At 33.7% G+C, this 19,098-nt stretch overlaps 1 protein-coding gene across 16 annotated transcripts in view; it reads right to left on the bottom strand.

The window, feature by feature from the left end:
* Atrx (ATRX chromatin remodeler) overlaps window positions 1-19,098 on the bottom strand; it is a 242,039-nt gene that overhangs the window by 161,992 nt on the left and 60,949 nt on the right. For 8 of the 16 annotated variants that reach the window (XM_048797444.1, XM_048797448.1, XM_048797447.1 and 5 more), the window contains 4 exons: window positions 7,687-7,742; window positions 6,424-6,476; window positions 5,398-5,522; window positions 2,268-2,381 (listed from right to left, as the gene is read on the bottom strand). In XM_048797444.1, coding sequence (XP_048653401.1) covers window positions 2,268-2,381; window positions 5,398-5,522; window positions 6,424-6,476; window positions 7,687-7,742 — 348 coding nt within the window. Of the gene's footprint in view, window positions 1-2,267; window positions 2,382-5,397; window positions 5,523-6,423; window positions 6,477-7,686; window positions 7,743-8,505; window positions 8,524-13,522; window positions 13,590-17,689; window positions 17,800-19,098 lie in introns of those variants that run through there. The other 8 variants (XM_048797449.1, XM_048797450.1, XM_048797451.1 and 5 more) reach the window with 4 other exon arrangements.

The following is a 19,098-nucleotide window of genomic DNA, read 5'->3' as shown; positions in this document are numbered from 1 at the left end:
TATATATATAAAATACTATTTTTGATTTTTTAAATGAAAAAAATTTTTAATACATATATAGAAAACATAGAAAAACATGCATACACATGCACATGCATAAAACTTTAAGATAATCATTACCTGTGGGGTGGGAAGAAGGGGAAATGGATGAGAGTAGGACTGAACCAATATTTTATTTAAGTGAGATCTGAAGCAAATATGGTAAAATGTTGAAATGTTACTTTTTTATGTACTTGTTTCTGTTACACGTATGTTTAAATTTTTATATCTAGTTATGAAATAAAGATTATAACAGTGTGTCAATGTAAAAAAAAACATTTTCATTTCTGAGCTCAATACATTTTAGTGTTTTAAAGAGAGACTAAAATTATTTTGCCGTGTAGAAAATTTAGTGTAACATATTTTTTAATAATTAAACTGGGAAAAGTATGTCAAAACAGGATATGATTTTTTAAGTGACATTGTGCTATAATTTTGTTCCAAATCAATATTATTTTATATATAAATAAAATAATAAAATATTATTTTATATATAAAGTTTACATTCTTGACACTGTTCTAAATTAGGCTTCAATTTGGGAACTAATTTTACCAAAAAGTCTGAACAGTAGCCACAGCAATCCACTATCTCAGATCACAAGTTTGTTCACACATGCATAAGCCTAAAATGAAATTTCTTGTGTGATTTCTGACAGTTTACAGATGTAACAAATCATTAAGACAAAAATAAACATAAAATATTTAAGTGCACTACATGGCTATAAACATACATATTCACTTAAGCATGATATAAACATTCTTACACAGAACACTCAACAAAATATTCCAGAAAACAATATCAGCTGAGACCAAACACCAGCAGCATACCAGAGTGGCACTAGGAATACCCTCCCCCCAAAAGTCCTTATTCTGCTTTCAAGTCCCATCCATATATCTGACACTGACTGTTCTAGAGCCCCTTCCCAAAAGACACCATTTAAACATTAATTGACACAATGAAGTACACATAATTATCTGTCTTTGCTAAAGGACTCAGAGGAAAGAAACTCTTATCCTCTAATCCTTATCATCACCTTCTACTTGCTGATTCTCTAAGTTTTAAGAGTAGTAGTTTATCTTAAACTGAGTTGTGTTGCTGCAATGGCAATTTCTCTACTATGAACTAGATTTCAAAAAATCGTCCATATACTCAAAAGGGGTTGATCACCCCCTTGTGGACAAAAGACTAAACAACATTTCCTTGATTTTCACCAGCAACCTCACGAATTATTTAATCTGAAAACTGATATTTTATAACTGTGGATCTAGTTCACTAATTCCATCAAGATAATTGAAATCTGCACAAAATTTCACCAATATAAAAACTTCTCTATTATTTCACAATCATATAACATGGTCTGTATTAAATGTCCACACCTTCATTATACTTCTATTTAGAAATTTACTGTCATATTCTCTCTTTAAGAAATTCATTTCTTTTATGGTTATAGTTTCTGGCTCTGATAATGTGCCCAAAAACGATATACAGGCATCAATTAAAAGTAAAAAATGAACAAGTGGGAAACAAACTCCACTCTAATAAAATTTCTAAATGAATTCTCCTAATGCTAAATTTATACAAATTGTTAGCCAATCTAGCTGAGAACATAAGTGATGATAGACAAAGGGAGAGGTAGCTCAGGCATATGGAGGGTGGTTTATTGGCTCTAGCTCTCTTCTCTTTCCTACTCATCTCTGTACTGCATCAATGGATCAGAAATTTGAGTATACTTTAAGGACAAATTGGGGTACATTCTCAACCTCATCCCCAGAAATTCTATCTTGTTAGAAGTGGAGTCAAAATATTTGCATCTTTAATAAGTACACCAGGAAATACTAAATGCTGATGTCTGTCACTCTATGTGACAATGTTCTGAATATGTATGCAGTTACCTAAAGGCCATGGGCAAGATTTTGCACAAGTCTGAAATTCTGAGTAAGGGAAAACACATGGTATTCTGGTATAGGGATTATAGAACTAATGTGAAGAAGGGAATGCCAAGCTTCTTGAAATAACTTAATAGCCAATGAAGGCAAAGGAGTTTAGATAAATAGTGTTTAACCTTTTCTGCTTCAGAGTTCAAAAGAGAAACAGAAGTTATTTTTAAGTAGTGCTTTTAAAAAACAATGGGCAGAAAAGTGGAGGTATTTTTAGAAAGCACATAAGATTTTCTAATATGGTCATAAACAGCAATTTAAACTCATGGTTCATTTTCACTTGTATTTACCTCCGCGTTTTTTGAGATTTTCAGTTTTCATTTTACTTCTGCTTCTAAATTCAGGCCCTTTAAAATCATCTTTGTCTTCATTCAGCACTGGCTCTGGTTGTACAATCACTGTACCTAGAATGATTTCATTTAAAAAACCATTACACATATTAAATGTGCAAGTGAAGTACAAGACTTCAGTTCAGATAAAGCCAACATTGCTGGTACATAGTTTGTTTCTCTCAAGCTTTAAAATACTTGTCTAAGGACCTCACAAAAGTAAATAAAATGGGAAAGCAGAAAAAGGGCCAGGTTTCAACAATCAGATAATTTATTGGAATATAGTTCATGAGGGGGAGGTATTATGAACTAATTAAAACAGAAATGTAGGAATAAAATAGCCTCATCCCAGTTTTGAATTTTTATAGTGCCTATCACAAAGCTGTTATGAATATGAACATTTGGACTAAATTCCATGAAAAATTTATAAAATGAGTAGACTAGAGGATGAAAAGGCATCCTATTCATCTCATAATCCAAATCAGAATATCAGAAAAAGATTTTGAAGTGTTGTTTTATTTTACTTTGTGGGGATGTGTGGAGGGGGATAATAAAGTTCACTCTATTACTGCCATGCCTATTCTACAACATTTTCTAAATAGTATGTCAAAGATTCCCTGCCCTGCAAATTTCTTGAGTAGTATTACTTTAAGATACTTAAGCTGAAGTGCTCTAACAATAAAATTATAAAATGAGATCATTTGTTGGTGACTATCAAAATATTTTAGAATGCTGTTTCTTAACTATAAAATATGTAAATTGAGGGAAAAGGTTATCATTTTAAGTTATCATGACATTTTCTAAAGAGCGAATTAAACAAGCACAGTAAAAAGGGTCCGTCCAGGTTTCAACTTTTAGATACATTGCTCAAATTAGTAATTTGACTATTACTGACAACAATTAAGAAAGTGACTGCAGGTAGTTGCCAGTACTCCTTGAAATATGGATCCATTGTATTTAACAAGCAGATTTTGGCAACTTATACCATCTAGTTGTTAAATGAATTTCTGAATATCTAAAGAAGAGGGGAACATACAGGATTAAGATTTTACAGACTGTGGTATATTTAAATAATCCTTATCTTCCCATAAATGTTATTTAAAACAATTACTTTATGTTATATACTCTCAGAGAAGTCCCAACATTTGAAAAGAGGTAAAGATTTTAAATTAATCATAAAGTAATTGAGCCCTTCCTTCCTGAAGATTCTTTTCTAATTGGAATTAAAGCCCAAATTGTAAAGAACACCCACTAGCACTAGATTAAGACAGAATAGGGTTCAAATCTTAGCTTCTTCATTTCAAACTGAAAAAAGTAATTCCTTTGACCTCTGAATTTATTCCTTCATCTCTAACAACAGAAACTTTACTGCATTGTTTTAAGGATTAAAGGAGGTAATTCTTTCAGAGTCTGGTATCCAAGCATACTCATGATAGTACTATAACAGTAAAAATAACCAACTGGATTTAAGCTTATAAAATAGGTTTTTTAGTATGAGAGAACTAAGCTTAGCTTAATTAATTAGGAACATCCTATACTGACAAGTCTTCCATAGTACCATTAAAAGTTTGAATTCCAAGCTCTTACATCAATAAGCACTGCCAGTGACATCCACCAAGGATGTAAAAATCCAAAGAGTCACTGCCTTTAGTATTCAGTCTCCCATGTTAGTTGTTCCTGTCCTTGGCCATAAAAAACAATACATAAAATTGTCAGACATGATTTGCAAAGCCAAGTAAATGGTAGGCTCATCAATTCTCCTTCAACCTTTCTTCTATCCATCATTCCCTTTCCTCATTTAACTTTTCACTTTATAACTCCAAATTTATCCTATTAATAAGCAAAGCACAATATCCACCATATTCCTTCAACTTCCATAATTAAAGAAATGGATCAAAAACACAAATATAGACAGGGAACAAGGTTTACTAAACACTGCTATAAGAGATCTGACTATGGGCTGGGGGTGTGGCTCAGTGGCAGAATGCTTGCCTCATACATATGAGGTTCAATCCTCAGCACCACATAAAAAAATAAACAAGGATTTTTTAAAAAGAGATCTGACTATAAGAATAATTTTTAAAAATCCACTAACATACTGGAACATAGTTAACAATGGGGGAAAAAACTAAATTTTTGACTCTTTAAAAACACCATAAAATTACCAAGTCTATTGTCATTTTCTCATCATGCAATAATGATGCTCTCAAAATTAAGCTATAAGAGTCCAAGATTTTCAGTTGGAACTTTTTCTCAATCTAATCATTGTTCTGTTTTTTTAAAAAAAAATATTTTTTATTTGTAGTTGGACACCATACCTTTATTTCACTTATTTATTTTTTGTATGTGGTGCTGAGGCTCGAACCCAGGGTCTCACACGTGCGAGGCGAGTGCTCTATCGCTGAGCCACAACCCCAGCCCCTAATCATTGTTCTTTTACAATTAGAACTGTAAGAGTTGAGAGATGGGTGACAAGGTTTTTTAAAAATATGACTTCAAAAATACACCTTTATCTACCTTTAATAGTTAATTTTGGCTTTTAGCCTTGAGGAATTTAAGAATCTAAACCTAGTAACACAGGGGTAGGGAAATAGCTCAGCAATACAGCAGTTGCCTCGTATATGTGAGGCCCTGGGTTTGATCCTTAGCACCACAAAAAAATAAAAATGCAACAGGATTAAATTAGACTGTAAATGCTTTTTTTTAAGTTTTTAGGAATATTCAATATATTTTTTACATAAAGAAAGTACATTAACATTTACTGAATCAAAACCACATATGAAACTTTTAAAGCTACTTCCACATTAAAATATAATTTGGAAACTAAAGACATCCCCTAGTTAAAAAAAAACACAACAGAAAGAAAAAGAAATATTTGATTTTGTTCTTTTTCAAAAATAATTGAATGTCCCAAATTTTAACCTCAACAACGTTGTTATTAGCATGTAAATACATTTCCAGACCACTATTGGTAAAATGCCAATCTTTGTCCTTTATATATACCTAGCAATAATCAAGTTCCAATTTTATAACAATGACATTTTAAGATGATTTCAATTTTAATTTCATACGAAAAATTAATACACATTACCTTTTGGCAAACTTTGCATAGTAATATCATTTTCTGAATTTTCATTAGAAACATCTTCATTCAGTGTTTCATCCAAAGGTTTTTCATCATCAGATTCTACATACTTTGTTACAACTGAAGGTTTCCTATGGAACAATTAAGTCCATAGAATTAGGGAAATGTCTGACAACTGGAACAACACCCCAAGAACATAAACAGCATGTTTGGATTTAGCAGTGGCTCTTAGCAGATATGTATGTATATCAAAATCACTTAGGGAAACATACATCTCTATACCTTACTTGCCACAGAAGATTATGCTTCAGTAGGCCTGAGGTAGGACCAGGGCATGTGCTTCTTGAAAAAGCTACAAAGGGGATTTTTGGCTATCTTTAAGAATCACTACTTTAGAGAATAAATTAATAACACATGCAAGCTATAGCTATGAAGAAATATTTCCAATGCTCAAAAACAAAAGTCCAAAAAACAGACTAAACTGCAAACTTCTAGTAACAACTATACCCTACAGTATATTGAATATAAAGTATACTTGGAAATAGTTTGTCCTTATAGTATAATTTGAGAATTTAGAACAAAAAAAATAGCACTTTTTGATCTCCTTATAACTTACAACTGTAAAGACCACTCTACATCCTAGATAATTTCACATAACCCTAAAAATGTGACATGTTATCTGACACATTTAACATTTAACACATTTAACTTCTCCTTTCCCTTTTTTAAGCACATAAATTATCAAAAGAAATGAACTGCATATTGCAAGGACCACTGCCACATAAGATAAATCCTTCTCTAGAAATTTCTTTAAAATTCAGTTAGAATGAATCATTGTTGAAACTAGGTGATACAAGGAAATTTATTATACCAAATTGCTCATATTTTTATACTGCTCATTTTTAAATAGGCATGTTTTTTATAAAAGCTTCAGAACAACAGTGCTTGAGGTAAATTCAGAAAATGAATTATATTTTTAGAAACAGAAAATAAAATAGCCAAGAAAGAGAAAACTCTTCACTATCAACCAACCTCTTTGATCGTGATGATCCTGAAGGCTTGGATTTTTCTGAAGAGCTGGTTCCCTAAACATGAGAAAAAAAATAGAAAGTGAAATTCTCAAAGAAACATTCATTTTGCTAAATAACAAGACTTCGATATAGTGATATAAAGAGATACTTTACATGCCTAAAATAACTCCCTAAAAAAAGGAACTTCAAAAACTAATTCTCAGGGGCTCAGTGATAAAATACATGCTTAAGCACAAACAAAGCCCTGGATTCAACCCCTGAAACCTCCAAATAAACTAATTCTCATTTTTACTTAGGTTTCCTTAACCAAAGATAAAATTCCTGACTTATTCTTTTTCTTTCTGGTGCTGGTGAATAAATCCTATAGCAGGCCCTCTACCACTAAGCTACATCTCCAGCCCCAAATTTATGTTATTTGTTTTCTTTCTCTGATGCTACAAAATGAATCATATGCTTCACACATGCCAGGCAAGTGCTATACAACTGAGTTAAATCCTCATATATGTCTTTTTTTCTTTTTTGGTGGTGCTGGGGATTGAACCCAGGGCTTGGGCATACAAGACAAGCACTCTACCAACTCAGCTATATCCTCGGCCCACATGTCTTTTTTAAACATCACTGTTGCATACTAGGGGATTGAATGTGATACACTGATATATGATGATCCTTGTCCTCTTCAACAGATAGAACAAAAGGTACAGAGGTAATCGGATGCCAAAACAAGAAGGAAGTTTTTAGGTCTAAAGTTTTAGATCTTAAATAAAACTTTGGATGTTGCATTCTTCTCTATGTTAACATATTCCATGAAATCACTTCTATAATGTGTTGAGATACTAAATTTACCCTCTTTTGCCACTATGTGGAAAGAACCTCAAAAACATAGTGTTGACCTGCATATCAGGTAAAGGAACTCAGTATTGGGTTGCTATAATAATGCTTAGGAGGTTCTGAATACCAAGTTTAAAGAAATCTAAGAAGTATGGAGCCATGCACCATCTACCAAACACCATTGCTAAAATATCCATTTTAGATGGTTTTTGTTAAATACCTACTTATTAGTAATCCTTCAGTGTTCTTAGGTAAACTGCTCAAGTGAAGCACTACAATATCAAAAACAATGAAAACCTCAAACTAGAAAACTACCAAGCTGAAGAACAAAAGCCTTACACACAGTGAGGTATTGACTATAAACAATATAATGACATATATGACAGTTCATTATTGGTAATTAGTAAATCTTTGAAATGCTTTAAATTATTCTTACCTCTTCCTTGTTATTTTCCATCGTATCAGGGTTATTTGCAGAACCACTGGTTTTATCTAAAAGACAAGAAATAAAAAACATTATCTTTTTGAAATATTATCAATTAGAACACCAACACCTATGACACCATGAATCCATTTTCTAGCTACAAAGTACTACAGTACTGGTAATGCTCATACTAAAATATTCCAAGAAGAGTATTCTGACTAGAATCACTCTCATTTGTTTTTTTTTTTTAATATTATTTATTTATTTATTTTAGTTTTCGGCAGACGCAACATCTTTGTTTGTATGTGGTGCTGAGGATCGAACCCGGGCCACACGCATGCCAGGCGAGCGCGCTACTGCTTGAGCCACATCCCCAGCCCGAATCACTCTCATTTGACACATTGCTTCTTATAAAGCATGAAATTTCTAAAAAGAGTACACTGGTTTCAAAACATTTCCTGCCATAATTTTCTAAGATATTTCCCATGAAAAGAAAACCTCAGGGCTGGGGTTGTGGCTCAGTGGTAAAGCACTTGCCTGGCATGTATAAGGCACTGGGTTCAATTATCAACACCATATATAAATAAATGAACAAAATGAGGATTCATCAACATCTAAAAAAAGAAAGAAAGAAAAACTCAGGCTGGGGTTGTAGCTGAATGGTAGAGCACTTGCCTTGCATGTGTTTTACTCTGGGTTCGATCCTCAGCACCACATAAAAATAAATAAAAATAAAGACACTGTGTCCCATCTACTACTAAAAAAATAATAAAAAGAAAACCTCCACCTTATATAAAAAAATTTAAAATACTAAAATATATTTCATCTCACCATAAAAACTGGAAAAATAAGAGCAAACTAAACCTAAAGCAAACAGAAAAAAATAACATGGAATTAAATTAATTAAACTAATGAAATACGAAATACAAAAGCAATAGAAAAGTCCATGAAACCAAAAGCTAATTCTTTGAAAAGATGTGAAAAACCTTAGGCTAGACTGATCAGGTTCAAAAGAGACAACACTTAGGGCTGGGGATGGGGCTGGGGCTCAGTGGTAGAGCGCTTGCCTACCATGCATGAGGCACTAGGTTCGATCCTCAGCACCACATAAAAATAAACAAATAAAATAAATGCATTCTGTCCATCTGCAACTACCAAAAAAATTTTTTTGAGAGACAAGATTTAAGTTACTAGAATCAGAAATAAAAGAGGAACATTACTAGCAACCTCACCAAAATAAAATAAATACTAAGAAAACTATACAAGAATAATTAAATAACTTATATGAAATGACAAACTTCTAAACAAACCACTGGTGCTGACTCAAGAAAAAATAGACAACATAAACAGATGTAACAACTGAAGAGATTAAATTAGTAACAAAAAACACCAGGAAAAAGAGCAAAGGCTCAGATGTTTTAACCACTCTATTGTACCAAATATTTAAAAGAGAATTAACAGAAGTTCTTCATGAACTCTTCCAAAAAATAGAAAACAGGGGGGTTGCCTCCCAACTCATTTTATTTTTTTTAGTTATACATGGACACAATATCTTTGCTTATTTATTTTTATGTGGTGCTCACGATCAAACCCAATGTCTCACATGTTCAAGACAAGCGCTCTGCCACTGAGCTACACCCCAACCCCTCAATTCATTTTATTAGACCAGTATTACCCTGATAACAAAACCAGAGAAAATACAAAAAGAAAAAAACTACAAACCAATACCACTCAGAAATACAAACACAGAAGTCCTCAACAAAATACTAGAAAACTTCAATTGACAACCCAAGCCCTGACTTACAAAAAATCTTTACTAATCATATCTCTGATAAAGGACACTTTTCCAAACTGTACAAAGAACACTTAAAAATCAAAAATGATAAAACAACCTGATTTTAAAATGGGCAAAAAAGTATCTGGACACTTCATGAAAGAAGATACACAGATGGTGAAATGATCACATGAAAACATGCTCAACAATATATGTCACTGAAGAATTACAAATTAAAAGAACAATGAGGGCTGGGAATGTGGCTAAGTGTTACAGCACTTGCCTAGCATGATTGAGGCTCTAGGTTCAAACCCCAGTGTAGAATGGGGAGAACCATTCTAGCTACCTATATTTTGTCAGGTATGGTGGAGCATGCCTGTAATCGCAGGGACTCAGAAGGCTGAGGTAAGAGGATAGAAAAGTTCTGTTAGTAATTCTGAGAGACCCTGTCTAAAAATAAATAAATAAATAAATAAATAAATAAATAAATAAATAAATAAATAAATAAATAAATAAAAAGTGATAGGGGTGTAGCTCAGTGGTAAAGCACCCCTGAGCTAAATCCCCAGTACCACACACACAAAAAAATAAGTAAATAAAATAAGAGGGGCTGGGGATGTGGCTCAAGTGGTAGCGCGCTCGCCTGGCATGCGTGCGGCCCGGGTTCGATCCTCAGCACCACATACAAAACAAAGATGTTGTATCCGCTGATAACTAAAAAAATAAATATTAAAATTCTCTCTCTCTCTCTCTCCTCTCTCACTCTCTCTTAAAAAAAATAAAATAAGAGCAATGAAAAACCTGTACACTCCTATTATAATGGTCAAAATCCAAAATACTGAGAACACCAAAGGCTGATAAGGATGTAAAGCATCAGGAACTCTCTTTTATTGCTAGTGAAAATGTAAAATGGTACAAATTCTTTGGAAGATAGCTTGGCAGTTTTTTGTTTACTTTGGTTCTGGCAATACTGGGGATTACAGACAAGTACCACCAAACACAGGGTAAATTTAGCTTTTTAAAAACCTAAACACACTCTTACTATGATCTAGCTACATGTTAATTTACGCAAAGGAATTGAAAACAAAAATACACAAAAATCTGCACATAGATTTATAAGCATTTTATATAAATTTTTATTATGTAAAACTCTTTATAAGAAGGTTTATTCATAATTGTCAAACTTGGAAGCAGTCAAGATGTCCTTTGGAAGGTGAATGGAAAACTAAACTGTGGCACATCCAGACATTGGAATATTTCAGAGCTAAAAAGAAATGAACTATTCAAGCCTCAAAAAGACCTAGAGTAAACCTAAAAGCATATTACTAAGTTACAGAAGCCAATCTAGAAAGGATGCATATGTATGATTCTAACTACATGACATTCTGAAAAAGGCAAAGTTTGAGGCCAGCTTCAGCAACTTGCTTAGGGAGACCCTGTCTCAAGATTGATAGATAGATAGATAGATAGATAGATAGACAGACAGATAGATAGGGATGTAGTTCAGTGGAAGAATTCCTCTGGGAACAATCCTTGGTATCAAAAAAAAAAAAAACCTGTTGACAGTAAGGGAAGATGTGGGAGGACAGGAACATATTGAAACTCACTGTATTTTCACTCAAATTTGTTGTTAATCTAAAACAGCTCAAAAATAACATAAAGCAGCTCCACCAAATGTCTGCTTTTTAATTTAAAAAAAAGAAACATTACCAAAAATCTATAAAACCCCCACAGGTAACTTCATAATTAATTGTGAAAAACTGAATGATTTCCTTTTAAGATCAAGAATAAGACAAGAAAATCTGTTATTGCCAATTCTACTCAACTTTGCACAAGAGTTTCTAGCCAGAACAAGTAGGCAAGAAAAATAAATAAATAAAAGGCCATCAACATTGAAAAGGAAGTTGTAAAACAATCCCTATGCAGATGACATTATCTTGTATGTACAGAAGACTCAAAACAATCCACTAAAAATACTATTAGAATCAATAAATAAGTTTGGAAAGGTTGAAGGATACAATATACACAAAGCAATTGTATGTCTTCATATTTGTGATGAGTGATCTGAAAACGAAAGTAAGGAAATAACAGAATCAAAAGAAATAAAATACTTGGAAATAAATTTAACAAAAGGAAGCAAAAACCTGCCTGGTAAAGTGGTGCATGCCTTTAATCCCAGGTAATAGGGAAGCTGAAGCAGGAGAATTCCTAGAGTCCAGGAGTTTAGAGCCAGGCTAAAGAACAAAGATCCTCCATACATCAAAAAAGTCTATAAAGCTTATTCTTTGAAAACTATAAGACATAGTTGAAAGGAATTAAAGAAGATCTAAGTTAAAGGAAAAACACCTTACACTCACTATGACAGCAACACTCCTCACACTAATCTGTAGGAAAAAAAATGCTATCCCTGGGCTGGGGTTGTGGCTCGGTGGTAGAACGCTTGCCCCACACATGTGAGACCCTGGGTTCGATCTTCAGCACCACATAAAAAAATAAATAAATAAAAATAAATATTTCGTATCCATCTACATCATAAATTTAAAAAAAATGCTATCCCTGCCAGAATCCAGAGAGAATTCTTTGTAAAAACTGACAGGCTTATTCTTAAAATTCATATGGTGGATGGGGGTATACCTCAGTGGTAGAATGCATGATTACCATGTGCTAGGCCTTGGGTTCAATACCTACCTACACACACACACACACACACACACACAGTCTTCATATAAAATTGAAAGAATTGAAATTAAGCAAATAATCTCAAAAACTAAATAAATTTTAAAAAGGAAGATTCATACTCATTCAGATCAATGGAACAAAACTGAGAGTCCAGAAATAAGCTCCTATTGATACAGCCAACTGATTTTTGTAAGGGTGCCAGGATCATTCAATAGAGAAAGATCATTTCTCAAGAAAATGTGCTAGGACAACTAGAGAGCCTCTATGAAATAATAAAGTTGACTTCCCACTTCACACCATATATAAAACAATTAACTCAGGATATATACAGGACATAAATATAAGAATTAAATGAATAAAACTCTTAGAATAGCCAGGCACAATGGTGCACACCTGTAATCACAGTGGCTGGGGAGGATGAGGCCCTAAATAACTCAGTGAGACCATGTATCTAAATAAAATATTTTTAAAAAGGCTGGGGATGTGGCTTAGTGGTTAAGCACTCCTGGGTTCAATCCCAAGTACTGAAAAAAAAAAAAAAAAGCTCTTAGAAGAAACTAGGGGGTAGGGAGTCCTTTATGACCTTGGATTTGGTAATGGATTCTTATATATGACAACAAAAGCATGAGCATCAAAATTTAAAAATAGGTAAATTTAGACTTCATCACAACAAAAGATTAGGGGTTGGGGTTGTAGCTCAGGTGGAGCGCTTGCCTCTCACATGTAAGGCACTGGGTTCAATCCTCAGCACCACATAAAAATAAAGGTATAGGGGGCTGGGGTTGTGGCTCAGTGTTAAGAGTGCTTGCCTAGAATGTGTGAGGCACTGGGTTCTATTCTCAGCACTAAATATAAATAAATAAATCAAATAAAGGTCCATCAACATCTAAAATATATAGTTTTTAAAAAACATTTTGTACTTCAATTAAGGATAAATCATAGAATGGGGCAAAATATTTTCAAATCACATATGTAAACGAAGTGTTCAAAGAAAGATGAATAAAATGTGGTATACTATTAAGCTTTAAAAAGGAAATTGTGATACATAGTACAATCTGGATAAACCTTCAAGATATTATGCTAAATAACAGTAGTTAGACACAAAAGGGCAAAGACTATGACTCCACTTACCTGAGGTTCCTAGCATACAATAGTCTACCCTTATCCAAAGTTTCACTTTCTGCAGTTTAAGTTAGCCATGATAACTGTGGTCCAATATTTAATAAATAAAAACTTCAATAACTATTTATAAGTCCCCCCACTCTCATAGTACTAGGGATTAAACAAACCCAAGGACTTATACCTCCTAGGCAGATGCTCTACCACTGAGCTACATCCCTAACCCTTTTCTAAATTTATTTTGAGACAGGGTCTCCCATATTTCTGTAGGCTCACCTCAAACAAGGGATCCTTGTGTCTCAACCTCCCACATAGCTAGGATTACAGGGATTCATTTTCACACCTGGGCACAATTCATAAGAATTAAGTTATGTACCATTCTGAATAATATGATTAAATATTGAATGATCCTACTCCTTCCCACCAGAGACATGAATCATCCTTTTGTCCAGTGTATTCACACTGTATACAGTTCCCATATTATTAGTCACTTAGTAGTCAACTTGGTCATAAGCATTTGTGTTTACTTTATGTAACAATGGCCTGATGTGAGCAATTTGAACAGTCGAAAGAAAACCTACAAAGTGTTCCTATTAAATAAAAAGGTGAGTTTATCACAGATATGACTGTATAAGGGGAAAAAAAGTAAATACAAGGTTCATAATATTTTAGGAATCCCTTAATATAAAATGGGATTCTATAGTCAAATTCATAAAGACAATATTGAATGATAATTGCCAGGGCTGAGAGAGAAGACTGGGAAGCTGTTGCTTTATGAGTACAGAACTTTAATTGGGGATCATGAAAACATTTTAGAGATGGATTGTGGCAAGAGTTACACACTAACTGTAATTAATACTACAGAACTATACACTTAAAGTCAGTTCAAATAATACATTCTCTGTTACTTACTTTACCACAATAAAAACATAAAATATATAAAGAAGGCTCATAAATATGCATTTATCTTTCCATTGATAAATGGAAAGATAAATGCATATTTTAAAAGTGAGCAAAGAATCTGAACAAACATGTCTCCAAAGAGTACATACAATACATACTCAAAACCATGCTCTATATCTTTAGCCATCAGGCAACTGAAAACCATAACCACAATGAGATGCTATTTGACATTCACTTGAATGGCTAGAATCAAAAAGTCAAATAATAACATTCAAAATGGGTGCCGAGAAATCAGAATCATCATGTACGACTGGTGGGATTATAAAATAGTATAGACACTTTAGAAAACAGTTTGATGCTTCCTCAAACATTTAAAAAAAGTCGCCATATAACCCAACCCTATATTCGGGAACATGAAAATATATGGCCACATACAAAATTTTACACAAATGTTTATGATAACATTGTTCATAATAATCAAAAGGTGGGAATAAGCCAAATGCCCATAAATAGATCAAAGGATAAATAAATGCAGTGTGTGAGTGTGTTTGTGCGCGCACACATGTGAACACATACATATAATAGATATTTGGCCATAAAATGGAACAAGGTACCTTCTTGGAGGGAGGGACAAGGGATGGAACTCAGAGTTCCATGCACACTAGGCCAGTATTCTACCACTAAGCTACATCCCACCCAAAGCAAAGTACTAATATATAATGCAACATGGAAGAACCTTGAAGATGTTTTGCTAAGTTAAAAAAAAAATCAGTCACAAAACACCACATATTTATCATGTCATTCATATGGAAGTATATTATAGGGAAATCTATAAAGATATGAAAGTACATAACTGATTAGAGTTAAAGGGTTTAGGGATGACCTTTTGATATAAAAATGTTCTAAAATTAACTGTGGTAATTGTTTCATCTATGACTATACTATAAACCATGGAATTGTATGTTTTAAACGGGTCAGTGGTACAGTAAGTAAATTTTATCTCCTCTTAAGTTAAAAATTTATATTAAACCCCCATTAAGGAAATTGTAAATTAAAACCACAATGAGTCCAGTACGTATCTGTAATTTCATTTATTTGGGAGGCTAAGGCAGGAGCTTTGCAAGTTCAAGGCCAGCCCAGATAACGTTGGGAGAACCTATCTCACAATAAAAAATAAAAAGGTCTGGGGATATAGCTCAAGTGTAGAGTCCCCCTAGGTTCAATTTCTCATGACCCCTCCCCCACACAAGCCACAATGAGGTATTGTTAAATATTAGACTATCTAAAATTTTAAAAATAATGTCAACATCAAATGTTGGCAAAGAGGGCCTGAGGTTGTAGCTCAGTAGTGGAGTGCTTGCCTAGCATGTTTGAAGCACTGGGTTCGATCCTCAGCACCACATTAAGAAAAATAATTAAATAAGATAGGGGCTGGGATTGTGGCTCAGTGGTAGAGCACCTGCCTAGCATGTGTGAGGCACTGGGTTTGATTCTCAGCACCACATATAAATAAATCAATAAACAAAATAAAGGTTCATTGACAATTAAAGAAAACAAAGAAGTAAAACGTAAAAAAAAAAAAAAAGATAAAGGTATTGTGTGCCTCTACAACTAAAAAAAAATGTTGGCAAAGATGCAGAAATTGAATCATTCATAAATTGCCATGGAAATATAAAATGGCATAGCCACTCTGGAAAACAGCTTAGGAGTTTCTTTAAAAAAAAAAAAATCAACATGAAACCATAATATAACCAACTGTACTCCTGGGCATTTATCCCAGAGAAATAAAAACTTAGGTTTATACAAGAACCTGTACATACATATTCACAGCAGTTTTTTTTTTTAACGTTTATGTTTTGGTTGTAGTTGGTTGGACACAATATCTTTATTTTGCAGTTTTAATTGTAACAACTCAAATCTAGAATCAGCCCAGAGGTACTTCACAGGCTGAACAGTTAAACTGTGGTATTTCGGGGGCTGCGGATGTGGCTCAAGTGGTAGCACACTCGCCTGGCATGCTGTGCAGCCCAGGTTCGATCCTCAGCACCACATACAAACAAAGATGTTGTGTCCGCCGAAAACTAAAAAATAAATATTAAAAAAAAATTCTCTCTCTAAAAAAAGAGAGAATGGGAGAGGCAAAAAAAAAACACTAAAAAAAATAAAAAATAAATAAACTGTGGTATTTCTATTATGAATTCTAATGTTCAATAAAAAGGAGAGGATTGTTGCTAATATGACAACTAGGATGAATCACCAAAAAAATATGCTAGATGATAAAAAATCTGAAAACATGATAAACTATATAAAGCAATTCATATAACATTTCTGAAATGACAAAAATTTTAAATGGAGGACAGATTAGTCATTGCCAGGTGTTAGACACAGGAAAGGCAGGGGGAAGGTGGTGATTGTGATTATAAAAGGGTACAATGGGAGCTAAGTATAATGGTGCTCACCTGTGATTCCAGGTACTTAGGAGGCTGAAGCAGGAGAATCTAAGTTTGAGGTCAGCCTGGGCAACTTAGTGAGACCCTATCTCAAAATTTAAGAAAAAGGACTGGGGTGTAGTGACAGAGCACTCAGCATGTTCAAGGCACTGAGTTTAATCCCCAGTACCAAAAAAATGGGAGGAGGGCAAAGTAGGAAGCCTGTCAGAATGGAACTGTTCTATATCTTGACAACAGTAGTACACACATGAATCAATAATATGTAATAAAATTGTATATCACAGGGGCTGGGGTTGTGGCTCAGCAGGAGAGCATTCGCCTAGCATGTGCAAGGCCCTGGGTTCGATTCTCAGCACCACATAAAATAAATAAATTGATTAACAGAATGAAGATATTATGCCCAACTACAACTAAAAAATAAATTTTAAAAAAGTTGTAATGTCGTGTAGTAAGCACACACAAGTACAAGGAAAACTGAGGAAACAGATTTTTAGACTGGTAGATTCTACAAACACCAGTGTTCTGGTAATATTTCATTACTATTTTATAGAATGTCACAATTAGGAGAAACTAAACAAAGAGATTTCTCTGTATCAGTTGGTACTACCACATGTGAGTCTACAATTATCTCAATAAAAACTCAGTTTTTAAAAAGTCAGCAAAGTACAGGGGAATACCCAATACTTGATACAGAGCACCTATAAGAAATCTACACAATAAACATCAAACTTAATTGTGAAAGACTGAATGATTTCCCACGAAGACTAAGAATACCATGGTCTTCTATTAATCTTCTTCTTAAATGTAATACTTTAAAATACAAGAAGTCCTAACCAGAATAATGAGGAAAAAAGGAAATCGGACACAAAGATGGAAAGAAAGAAAACTGCCCCTACTGAGACAACATGAATGTCGAAGTAGAAAATCCCAAAGAATCTACAAGCCGGGGAGAATCCTGGAACAAATAACTGAGTTCAAGAAGTTCATAGGATACAAAGTCAACATTAAAAAGTCCACTGAATTCCTACATACCAGCAATGAACAACTAGGATTATCAAATTTAAAAACAATAAAAGTTAAAATAGCATACAAGCTAGGCGCACTGGAATGCACCTATAGTTCCAGAGACAACATGATCACTTGAATCTAGGGAGTTTGAAGGCAGCTTGGGCAACATAGCATAATCCTTCTCCAAAAAACCTGCAAAAATGTAAATGTATAGGTAAAACTCTAGCAAAATATATTCAAGATTAATATACAAACAAAACTGATTAAGAAGTTTTACTCATAATTTTCCCTGAGTACAAGTAAATTCTTTTTCCTCCCTCCTCTCCTCCCTTCCTCTTTCAGTACTAGGTGGGGCTTTAACTAAGGGCTTCACATATGCCAGGTAGCACACCAATGAGTTATATCTCCAAACCAACACTTTTTTTTTTTTAGTACTAAAGATCAAATCCAGGGGCTCTCTGTCACTGAGCTACATCCCCAGTCTATTCTGTTATCAAGAAAGAGGGTCTCACTAAATTGCTGAGGCTAGCCTCAAACTTCTGATCCTCCTGGGTTTGAGCCTCCCACATCACTGGGATTACAGTAACATTTCTATTCTTTACATACGTTTGGTTGATAACTGTCCAGTTTTATAGTTGTTTCTTGGGGAGATGATTTGACGAGCAAATTGGTCTGTACATTTTGTAATGTTTGCTTTTTATCAGAGTGGATAATTTCTATTAGCCTATCACCAAATCATTGGCATTTCTGCTATCTCTAGTGTCTAGTTAAATACAATAACTTGTTTTTCAGAAATTAATTCTTCAGTGCTTAGCAGGCTAAAGCAGGAGGATCACCAAGTTCGAGGCTTGCCTCAAACATAAATAAAATGAAGAGAGCTGGGAATGTGGCTCAATCATAGAGTACCTCTGAGATCAATTCCCAGTACCACAAAAAGTAAATAAATAAATTCTTCAGTTAGTGAATTTCAAATTGGTTTTCTTCTTCTTATATTTCTTAGTGGAATTTCCTGTCTGTCCAATCACATATTTGTTTTTTGCACTTGGGCATAGTTATAATAGCTGGTTAAGTGCCCCTGAGTTCAATCTCTGGTACTAAAAAAGAAAAAAATAAATCATAATTTTATAAATTAGTCTTTATAGATTAATCTAACAAGCACAATTATAACTAATAACCTAAATTAATATTACCCAAAAAAGGACAAATCCTACCATGTATCTTGCAATATGATGCACTTACTGAGAAGACTGTAATACCACTTTACATAGTACTCCTGACAAAAAATATACGCTAAATCTAATCATAATTAAACAGGCCCATTCACAAAGTAATAGACCTACACTTGTCAAAAAATTCATGGCAACTGAGCACAATGGTGTGCTCCTACAACCCCATCAATGTGGTAGCTAAGGATGGAGGACCACAAGTTCAAGGTCAACCTTGACAACTTAGATCCTGTCTCAAAATGACAAAAAAAAAAAAAAAAAAAGG

This window comes from Marmota marmota, unplaced genomic scaffold (genome assembly GCF_001458135.2).
Source record: "Marmota marmota marmota unplaced genomic scaffold, marMar, whole genome shotgun sequence".
In the NCBI taxonomy this organism is placed as follows: Eukaryota; Metazoa; Chordata; class Mammalia; order Rodentia; family Sciuridae; genus Marmota; species Marmota marmota.
This window is presented reverse-complemented; position numbering and strand designations above follow the sequence as displayed.